At 36.8% G+C, this 11,749-nt stretch overlaps 1 protein-coding gene across 1 annotated transcript; it reads left to right on the top strand.

The window, feature by feature from the left end:
* Nucleotides 1-10,569: 10,569 nt before the first annotated feature.
* On the top strand, nucleotides 10,570-11,500 carry LOC142622909 (protein RSI-1-like). Its single transcript, XM_075796473.1, has 3 exons — nucleotides 10,570-10,746; nucleotides 10,919-10,940; nucleotides 11,064-11,500. The coding sequence occupies exons 1-3, from the start codon at nucleotides 10,669-10,671 to the stop codon at nucleotides 11,243-11,245; spliced, it is 282 nt and encodes a 93-aa protein (XP_075652588.1). The 5' UTR covers nucleotides 10,570-10,668; the 3' UTR covers nucleotides 11,246-11,500.
* The last annotated feature ends 249 nt before the right edge of the window (nucleotides 11,501-11,749 follow it).

The raw sequence follows: 11,749 nt of genomic DNA on the forward strand, positions 1-11,749 counted from the left end.
CACTACCTCTCCATCTGCTTCTTTCTTCCTCCTCCACGTTGATTTGCACAAGCCCAGCCATCGCCGACCCACGCTGACCCAGGCCGCCGGACCCAGTTCGCGCGACCCAGGCCGTCGCGCCCAAGTCGTGCGACCCAGGCCGCCGCACCCCAGGTTCGTGCGACCTAGGTCCGTACGACCCATGTCGCGAGACCCAGGCCACGCAACCCAGGCCGCTGCGCGCCCAGGTCGCGCGACCCAGGTAGCCGTGGATCTGGGGGCATTGGTTTTTTTTTTTTTTTTTTTTTGTGCGTGCTGGGTTCTGCTCAGTCTTGATCTTCCCATGGTAGTGGATGGATTTTAATGGTTGTTGTGTATTTCAAGGAATGAATGGTAAAAGACTTAGATTTTTTTTTTGGGTTTGTAAATCGAGTCTTAGAGACTCGATTTCCAGGTATATTCCACGTGGAAAAAATGCCACATTAGACATTAAAAATCGACCCTCAAAAACTCGATTTTTAGGCCCAAAATCGAGCCTTCAAGACTTGAGATGCTAGTAAAAATATATAGTTTGTAAACAGTAACTGCTAACTATATAGTTGGAAAGTAATGGCTAATTTGCTATTTTTGCCTTCGCAGCCCTTTAGTCTCGTCCTTGGCCTTGGCTGCTATTTCAGCCCAACCCTTGCAGTCGTCCTTGACTTCCTTGATCCTTTTTTCTAGTAAGATCCTCGTCTTATCCAGCTCTGTAGCTTGTTTGAACACGGTGATGAACTTCGATATAGCCTACACGAGTAGTCAGAAATTTTTGTTAAAACAACAAATAAGTAAAGCATATGATGCTGACAACACGGACGAGGTAAAAATGAAGGAGAAGTTTGTTTTCATTACCTTGAAAAGATCATGAACACCTGAGTGCTCAAATTCTCTCAAGGACATGTCATAGCATATGGCCACATCCTCGCCAATCACGACCTTCTCAAATCTCTCCCAAGCCAAATCCTCGTTTTCGACGATGTTCGTAGGGACCTTTTGGGGAGGCTGGGACGAGGTAGGTGCAGTGGTTTTGGACGATGGGGTGCGAGCAAGCTTGAACGAATCTACATCTTGGATTTGGATGGACAGCTGTTGAGACGGAGGGGGAATAGGAAGACAAGTGTAACAACCCCAGCCCTGGACGACCTGTGTTTTGCCCTCTTCTCCTTACAACAACTGGGGAGATTCTCCAAGTCGACAGCTTTTGATATATTTCTCTTATCACCAACAGCTAGACGAGGCTGATTTTCAACCTCCTGCTTGCTTGCCTTGTCCACAATCTCCTTGCCTTTGTTCTCTTTCATGGTTGCCATCCCTGAAGGTAAAGACTTAGTCATCCAAGAGGTAATAAAAGTATGAACCCTTTAAAAAAAAAGGATGAAAAACTTACGCCTGCAAACAGTGAGTTCGTGAAATAAAGCTTCTTTGGACGATCGGGACTAAGTCCCCAAATGGCAAGACATTGAAGACTGACTAAATAATGGAAAGCCCTGTTAGTATATAGACGAGACTTATGGACGCGGTCAAGGTAAAACTTATTCAAAGATGGACGTTTAACACCTAAAAAAAAAGAAGAAAAGAATGAAAAATTGTCAGATGACTGCAGGAATGAAATAAGAAAATATTGATGATAAAATAAACATAGAAGGCATACCTTCAGGACGAAGGTCCCTAACTCTCTTGTATAGGGGGCAAAAGGATCCTTGCCAATCTCGATAGGATGTCCAGCCCAAAAACTAGAGACGAAGAAAAACTCCGTCTTCCAGTTCCTTTCTGAGGTGACCAAGGATTTAATTAACCTAAAATCTCTCCCTCTGGCTGTGAATTGGAAAAAACCAAGGGATTGGTTAACTTTCGAAGGCTTATAATAGTAAAGAAACTCGTCCACCGTAAGAGGACGGTTCCCTTCAAACACTTCCCTCCACAAAATTTGCATAGAGACGACAAGTCTCCATGCATTAGGGTTAAATTGGCAAACTCCTAAGCTTAGCCCAGTAAGTATTTCTTTAGCGAAGGCATTCAAAGGTAACCTAAGACCCCCTAGAAGATAGGCCTCATAAATGTCAATCCCAAAATGAGGCTGGCAACATCATTCCCCATGGACGGCTAACCTAGGGTTGAGCTCATCAAGGATTTGGTACTAGCTCCTAAGGGCAATTAATCTCTTCTCGTCCGTCTTGGAGGGGATACCTACAACACAGCTATATATGGTCTCTACTTTGTCTACAGGATCGAATGGAGGAACACTTGTTGAGGTGCCAGCCAGAGACCCAGAGGCTGCCCTCGTCCTAAGGTGTTCTTGAAAGACCTCTAAAGGAATCCCATGGACCCCAGATGTGTATTCCTCGGTATCCCCACTACTACTACTACTGCTATCACTACTAGAACCACTATAGCTAGAGTCACGATACTTGTCTATAGCTTTCTCTACACTATCGCTAGACGAGGAAACGACAAACTTAGACATGCCGAAATTTGAAGAACCTAAGAAAGGGGATAAGGAGATTACCTGGCTCTAGAAGAAGGATTGCTAAGGACGCTGGAATACTTCTAGACGAGGCGATGGACGAGGGATGTCAAAGAAGAAAATTCGAGAAATGCAAAGGGTACGAGAGGAATTCCACTATTTATAGGCGTTGAAAAATGGTATATGAAACGACGTGACCAACCACGAAGCGCCACATGGCATTTTCCTCGAAAACTTAAATTGACATGACAAATTGCCAATGAAATTATGACGCGTGGCACAATCTGAGACAATAAGATTCGACCATTGAGATTGTGGCACATGGAATAATATATGACCACTAACACAGAGGCATGCGTCCAAAGAACAACAGTAGATCCTCCAATGCTCTGGACGATCTTTGGACAAGGGGGCAACTGATGGTAAACTAAAAGTCTAACTCCAACTCGTCCTTAAGGCGTCCAGAGTGGAAGGAATGTCCCTCACAAGGGGGTTGTCCATACCAGGATGACCGTCCATGGAACAAGGGTTGTCCATCGGGAAAGCTCCTGGACAACTCCCCGAAACTTTGGAAATTCCCAAACATGGATTTGCCTACAAAAGCTGGCGATGGAAGCACATGCTATTTTTCCAAGGTATGAGAAAGATCTAGGCTCATTTTTACAACTTTTTAAACACGTAACTTCCAACAACAGCTATGCAAGAAGACATAACTCCCATAGCGGTTATGGAAGTTATTCTTGAACCCCCGAACCTCCTAAAATATAGGGGAAGTTACAAATCCAATAATCGTTTCTAGGACGCACTACATAAACTCCCCTTCAGACCAAACAAAGGTACGTTTTTGACAATTCCTAAAAAGTTGGAACTCCAGAATTTGAGAGAGAAACTAACTTTGGCATTGGGAAGTTTTCGGCCAGTCCACCCTGGTCACTTTTGATTACTTGTTCTTTCTTTTTCAGGCCTTCAAAACAGTTGCTAGCTTTTTGAAGCTTGAAACATCCAGTCTACTGATTTTCTTTGCATCATCATAGTGCAAGCAGCTACCATAAATTGGAAAGGGCTAGAAATTGTTGGCGTGGGTGAATGTGTTTCAAACACTTTTTTCTTTTTGTTTCTTGTGCCACATTGACTAGGAGTGAGCAATCTTTAGCTTGAAGTAGCGGGCATTGTGTTGGACTTGGGCTTGTCCATATGACATGACACACTTATGTGATCGGCTTGGCGTAATACGGGCACATGATAAATTTAAAAAGTTTTGTTTCGGGTGCTTATTGGATATTTATTGTTCTCAGTGGCAGTGGGGCTTTGGCCCATTCGAGTGCACAATGATCATTTGGTCCATCTCTTGCCTTCTTTCTTTCTTTCTTTCTTTCTTTTTAGCTTGTTAGGCATTTGTTGAGCTTAGTGGCCATGGTGCTTTGGCCCATTAGAGTGCACAGTGACTATTTGGTCCAGCCCTATTCTTTGACTTTTATAACCCTAAAAGACCTCTAATTGATCTTAAGCTCTTTGCTTTACTCTCCATCTTTGTTCTATCCCTCTGCTATTCTTCTTCTTCTCCCACAGATTTTTCTCCTCTTCGTTTTGGGTTTAAGGGAAGGCTAATATAAGGTTGTTTTTTGGTTTTTTTGTGAATAGGAGTGCACCCATCTCGAGGATTGTTGCTATAATCAAATCCTAGGGAGTTGTTTGGCCGTGAAAGTCATTCGCATCGAGTTCTACTTTAGGTCACAAGAATCAACCTATATGGACAACACCATTGTGTGATTCTATTGCTTTGTAAGATCTTTCTAAATCTTAAATTTTTTTCTATTGTTAATATTTAGGGTTTCTAATGTTGAATTTATTTTTAGCCTGTTGGGCATTTATTTTGCTTAGTATTTGTTGGGCCTTGGCTCGTTGGAGTGTGCAGCGACTGTTTAGTCTAGCCCTATCATTTTTTCTCTCTTTCTTTTCAACCGGTTGGGCATTTATTGTGTTTAGTGGCAATTGGCCTTTGGCTCATAGGAGTGCACAATGATTATTTGGTCTATCCATTTCCTTCTACTTTTATAACCCAAAGAGACCTTTTATTTCTTTTAAACTCTTAGCTTTGCTCTCACTCTCTGCCTCTTTGTTCAGCTCCTCTGCTCTTCTTCTTCTTCTCCCACAAATTTTTCTGCTCTGGGTTTAAGGAAAGGCAAATATAAGGTTGTTCTAGGTTCTTCATGAATGAGAGTGCATCTATTTTGAAGATTGTTGCTATAGTCTAATCTTGTAGTGGCGACTCCAGGAATTTTGTCAAGGGTGTTCCTATTCCACTTAGAAAAAATTTTGGGTCATTTCGGTCTATTGTGGGTGTTTTGGAACATTTTGGTAAATATCGGCTGAAATTCAAAATTTGGCAAGCATGAAGTTTGTACTTAAAAAAAAAAATTCTTAAAACCAAAACAAATTTGCATTCGGTACACTGAAAAACCTCAAAAGGAAAAAAAATAAAAATAAAAAGAAAATAAATTAATGAACAAAGGTACCGGTACAATAAACTATAAGTTCATTTGAAATATTAATAAAATTATTAATTATTGTTGTTTAGTTGTTTTATAAATTTTTTTGTCTTTTATAAACTATAATTTGTTGTATTATTGTTTCATTAAATTATTAATTTTTGTTTAGCCTAACATAATTTAATTTGTTTGTCTTTTATAATGTATTAAGTTAATTAAATTATTAATTATTGGTGTTTAGTTGCTTCATTCATTTTTTTTACTAACTATTAGGAGTCTAGCACACACCCCACTGTGCATTAGCAGACACCTTATGTGTGCACACACCCTTGCCTCTACATGCCTTTTAGTTCAAAATTTGTTTGGCATAAAATTTTTGAGGGTGTTCCTAATATTGCTTGAGGTTGTTCCTATTTTTTTTTTAGGGTAAACAAATAAAAAAAATTCAATTATTATATATATATATATATAAAAAAAATCAAGCTAGGGTGTTCCTAGGAACACCCTGGCTTCTGAGTGGCGTCGCCACTGTAATCTTGGGCGTTATTTGACCATGGAAGCAATTCACATTGAGTTCTAATCCGAATGGTACGAATCCAAGGGCGGAACCATGAATTTTACTTTGGGGGTGTCGAGACTAAACTATCACGTTGATTCACAATTCAAAAAAAAAAAAAAAACTCAAAGTACCACACGACATATGCACACACAACCACACACAATTCTTAGATTTGTAAAGGGAGAAAGAGTGGATGAATTATGGTGCTGAAGCTTCCAAAGGAAGCCAATGCTAAAAGAGTAAAAGTAAAAGCTTAAAAAAAAAAGAATAGTGTGATTTAGGAAAGGAGAAAGAGACCACAAATGTATATCAGGGTCCAATTTTTTCTTGTGGAGGCCAAGTATTTATAAAATATTATTTTTTTGTGGAGGCCAAGTCTTCATAAAATATTTGTGAGTCCATATATTTACCTACTACTACTTAATTTTTAAAATTTTTGTCAGGGCCTTAGTGCCCCCAATGTCAAGCATGGTTTCGCCCCTTTACGAATCATCCTTTACGAATCATTCTTTAAGGGCAATGTCATTGCATAATTTAGCTTTGTGAGATATTTCTAACTTACTCTTTACATTTTTGATATTGATAATTTTTAGGGTTTCTATTGTTGAATTTCTTTTAAACTTGGGCATTTATTATGCTTATTGGTCGTTGGGCTTTGGCCCGTTGGAGTGCACAATGACCATTTGGTCCAGCCATCTCATTTGTCTTTCTTTCTTTTCAATTGATTGGGCACTTATTATGCTTAGTGGCCATTGGGCTTTGGCCTGTTGGAGTGCACAACGATCGTTCGGTCTAGCCCTCTCCTTTTGCTTTTATAACACTAGCAAGTCTCTTATTTCTCTCAAGCTCTTTGCTTTGCTCTCACTCTTTGCCATTCTATTATGCTCCTCTACTCTTCTTCCCTTTTCCCACAAATTTTTCTGCTCTTGGTTTTAGGTTTAAGGAAAGGCAAATATGAGGTTGTTATTGGTTCTTTGTGGTTGGGAGTGCATCCATCTCTAACATTGCTGCTATAGTCTAATTCTAGGGAGTCGTTCTACTAAAAGACTCATTTCAGGTGGCACAAATCATCTTTTAATGACAATGCTATTGCGTGATTCTATAATTTTGTGAGATTTTTCTAAATTCTCTCTTTAAATTTTTGCTATTTCTAACATTTAGGAATTCTATTGTTGAATTTATTTTTTGTCAATTCTAAAAATAAAAAATAAAAAAAATTATTTTTTGTCAATTCTAAAAAAAAAAAAAAAAAAAAAAAAATTTTTTGTCCGTTGGGCATTTATTATGCTCAGTAACCATTGGGCTTTGACTCGTTCGAGTGCACAATGAGTTATTAGTCCTACCATATCCTTTTTCTCTCTCTTTCTTTTCAGCCCGTTGGGCATTTGTTGTGCTCAATGGCCGTTGGACTTTGGCTCGTTGGAGTGCATAGTGACCATTTGGTCTAGCCCTCTTCTTCGGCTTTTGTAATCCTAACAAACCTCTTATTCCTCTTAAGCTCTTTGCTCTGCATTCACTCTTTGTTCTGCTCCTTTACTCTTCTTTTTCTTCTCCTATACATTTTTCTACTCTTGGTTTTGGGTTTACAGAAAGACAAATATAAGGTTGTTCTTGGTTTTCTGTGAGTAGGAGTGCATGCTTCTTAAAAATTGTCACTATAGTCTAATCTTGGGGGTTGTTCAGCCATGAAAGTCACTCACATCTAGTTTTTTACTCTGGGTGGTACAAATAATCTTTTAAGGACAACTTCATTGTGTGATTTTATAGCATTGTAAGACCTTTTTTAATGCTCTCTTTAAATTTTTGCTATTGATAATTTTTAGGATTTCTATTGTTGAATTTATTTTCAGCCTGTTGGGCAGTTATTGTGCTTAGTGGATCTTGGGCTTTGGCCCGTTGGAGTGCACAGTGACCATTTGGTTCAGCCCTCTCATTTTTTCTTTGTTTCTTTTTAACTTGTTGGTCATTTGCTGTGCTTAGTAGCCATTAGGCTTTGGCCCATTGGAATGCACATCAACCGTTCAATCTAGCCCTCCCCTTCGGCTTTTATAACCATAACAAATCTCTTATTTCTCTTAAGTTCTTTGCTCTGCTCTCACTCCCTACCTCTCTATTTTGCTCTTCTTCTTTTTCTCCCACAGATTTACTACTGATGGTTTTGGGTTTAAGGAAAGGCGAATATAAGGTTATTTTTGGTTCTTCGTGGTTGGGAGTGTATCCATTTTAAAAATTGTTACTATAGTCTAATTCTGAGAGTTGTTTGGCCAAGAGACCCATTCCCACTTAAGTCTATTCTAGGCGGCACAAATAAACTTTTATGGATAATTTCATTATGTGATTCTATAGTTTTGTGAGATCTTTCTAAACTCTTTCTTTAAATTTTTGCTACTGCTAATTGTTGAATCAAAACTTGTTTTTTCATAGTTATATTTTCCAACATAAATAACATAAATAAAGAGCTAAAGTTTGAGGTTTCAAAGTTTGGTAGAAGAGGAAATGTGTTTTGTTGGCTAACAGCTGTAGACATTTTCTGTTTGCATCTCTAATAGTAATAGTTGATATAAGTCACCATCAATATATTTGAAAGAGACTCCATATCTAAATCTTGCAAAATTTTAAAATTTCTTAGGATGTGTTTGGATACCGTTTATTTTACTAAAATTAAAAACTTATTACTGAAAGTACTGTAGATAAAGGTAAAAATTAATTGTACTAAAAGTTAGTTGAAATGGTATAGTAGGGTTCATGAATAGTATCAAAAAGTGCAGTAGGGCCCATGAATAGTATTAAAAAATGCATGAACAGTACCATGAGACCAATCATTTTTTTAGCAAAACACAATTTTTTCATTCCAACGCAATCCAAACCCACGCTTATTCATCTTGATACTACAGGTTAAACTATTATGAAGTTTTGATAACTAGCACGTGTAAGGAGTGTGGGACTGCCTAATTTTTATTTGTTTATTTATTTATGCTTATAACAAGTGGAAGAGGGTGATTGAGCCTTGGTTCTCCCATCCCAACAATGTCTTGTGTGAATGTGTCATAAGGTTCGGTTCTTGATTGTGGGAATAAGTAAATTAAACAAGAAATGGACAATTATGTTCTTTTCATTTTTCCTAAAATTGTTTGCAATTTTTGAAGAAATAGGTACCATTTGGGATTGAAGTTAGGCAAGGTTTGCCTAACTTCATGCTTAATTGCTGGTTGTCATATGCCCTCTATTTGAGCTTCTTAATTCCCTGATTATGCTCCCAACGGAAGGGCTTACTTATAAGCATATTTGGACACAACTGCGTTTATAAGCAAAAAGTGTGTTGTCACTTTCTTAGAAAAACATTGATTGTTTTCGTGAAACATTAGACTTGAGCTGGTTATAGAAATTAGAAAAGTCTCAATGTGAAGTGGACGCATAAAATTTAGACGACAACAATTTGCCCAAAAAATAAAGAAGAAGAAGAAGAATTTAGACGACAATTACCCACCAAAAAATAAAGAGAGAAATAGAGAAAGAAGAAAAGAACCATGGATTTATGTATTAACAAAAATTCAAAATAAGAAGCTTATATCTTTCATTTCCGTGACAAAAGTGAAATCTTTGATCATCAAACTCTCTTTGTTGATCCTATGGTTTAGTTTGTATATTGAAAGTTTTTTCAATTCAAGTAAATTAATCAAGTTTCTTTGTGGTTTGTAGCCTTTTTTTGGCTGAGAACTTTGTGGTTTGTAGCTAGTTGACATTGACATTTTCATTGGCACATTTGCCCAATTTTTCTTCATGATAGACTTTCATATTGGCCAATTTAATGTTAAGTAATCTCATCCAAATATTTTATTAGCCCCTAGAATGACTCTGACATGAATAATAATCCAATAATAGTACATGATCCCGTGATAAGTAAATAAAAAAAAACGGTGAAGTGCAAAGGTGTTGCGGTAGCTACCCTACTTTATTATCATTTTCTACCCAAAAAAGAAACTTAATTATCATTTTATTATGATTACAGTATTAATGGGTGAGTGATATACAATCATGAGGATTGAAGGCCACGTTCCCTCACATGTCATCGCAACCGTACGACATCGAACATTAGATACACAGATCACATTCACATCACATACTATTAAAAAAAAGTTAAACAAGTAACAAACCTCGCACACGCAAAGAGTCACGTTTAGAATTTTTATTTTATTGTTCTCTGAAATCTGAAATTTTTATTTGTTGAAAAACGGATAAAAATATAAAGTTTTAAAACCTTCTTCTTAGACAAATGGATTAAAAAATTTAAAATAAAAAAATCAATCCAAACTGATCCTCAACCAAACTTCGAGCACTAACTCTTTAATTGCCTTTAACATAATAAGTTCATTGGTTTATTCATTATTGTATTTTTTTTTGTGTGTTTGAGAATAATGAGATGTGTTGTAAGTAGTATATAATAAAGTGATATTAGTAATGTGTTAAAAAATGATTAAGATATTACAAGTTTCATCGCATAAAGCTTACAATATTTATGGGTAATATTGTTCCAATCATAATTTAATAAATCATGAAAATAATTATTAAAAATATTTTATTTTTAGCATCACTCTTTATAAGTCAATAATGTTTAGGTTAAAATGTTTTTTTTGGTGTTTCAAATGAAGATGTTGAAAAAATTCTATTATTCCACTTAAAGATGTATATCTATACAAATTAAAACATTCTTTTACCAATAGAGGAAAAAAAATGGAGGAGTTTGAATAAAAGTAATTAAGAAAAGAAAGATTGATTTTTTTTTTTTTTTGTGAGAATCAAGAAAGGAAAGAAATTAGTTTAAAGGACAGTTCTAACATGTTAAAGTTGACAAAAGCAAACCAAAGAAACAAGACAAACACACCGCATATAACGCTCAATATTTCTAGGACCCCCCACATGGGATTTTTAGGTGCCCACAAATCACCCCAATTTCACGCCTCAAATAACGCCGTTCTACTCTTCTATTCCTTTCCTTAATTGCATATCGATCATCCCCAAATATCCCTTTATAAATATCCCTTATAATTTCATTGCTTCAACAACATCTCTCATTGCGCTTTGTGAGAAAATTATTACTTCATTAGTTTAGCACTAGAGTTTAAGCAGCTTCTATAGATATGGCAGGACGTCCGTACACCTCTCTCTTGTTGCTGCTCTCTTTACTTCTCTTAATCACATTCTCTGACATTGCTGAGGTACAACACTTTTCTCGCTTTTGTTTTTTGAAATCGTGTCTTCAACTCACGTTTATAGTTGTTTGCACGCTTGTGTGTCCGTACACAGTCTCTTGTTTTTCATATTTTGTTACTCTAAATGGTTTATTTATGCTTGTGTCAAATTCTAATGTGTATATATTTCATGAAACAGGCTACAAAGCTTCGTCCTTCAGGTACATATTTGTACAGTTCTTGTGCTCAAATGAAACACATTCTACTAATTTTGTTATTCTTATGAAGAAGTACATGATTTTAAGTGATCTGATGAACAGTAATTCTCTAATTGTGACATACAGATTGCAAGCCAAAGTGTACCTATCGTTGCTCGGCAACTTCACACAAGAAGCCATGCATGTTTTTCTGCCTAAAGTGCTGCTCCAAGTGCCTCTGTGTTCCTCCTGGCACTTATGGCAACAAGCAAGTTTGCCCTTGCTACAATAACTGGAAGACCAAGGAAGGAGGACCCAAGTGCCCTTGAAATTCTTATATACGATAGTAATAGCATAATCGGATAGCAGTGATGGCACAATTGTTCTCTTGCAGAGACAATCTATGCTACCTAAGATCTGATGGTAGTAGATCTTTACCCATATAGTGATGGGAGTTATTTGTTTCCTTCATCTGTTGCGAAGGGGGCACTATTGCAAGATGTATACCTGGTTGCCGCCTCATTTTTATATTGGCTTTTTAAGAAAAGACTTAATTAATTATTTCTCTATGACATTTGGACCTAGCATACCTTTACGTGGAAAGACAATGGACTCTTATTGATTTAAGAATAATTTTAGAAACTTTTTTATGGGGAAAAAAATTGCGACAACTTTTTATATTTTCTATAAAAATGGTATCATAACTTTCCTAAAATGTTTAATTAACAAATGCCCTAAGGTAAGATTTTTATGTAGTTTAAAAATATCTTTAGACCCTATATTTAATAGGAACAAAACAATCTCCAACTCTATGTAAAATGCCTAAAAAATAA

This window comes from Castanea sativa, chromosome 1, assembly GCF_040712315.1.
Source record: "Castanea sativa cultivar Marrone di Chiusa Pesio chromosome 1, ASM4071231v1".
In the NCBI taxonomy this organism is placed as follows: domain Eukaryota; kingdom Viridiplantae; phylum Streptophyta; class Magnoliopsida; order Fagales; family Fagaceae; genus Castanea; species Castanea sativa.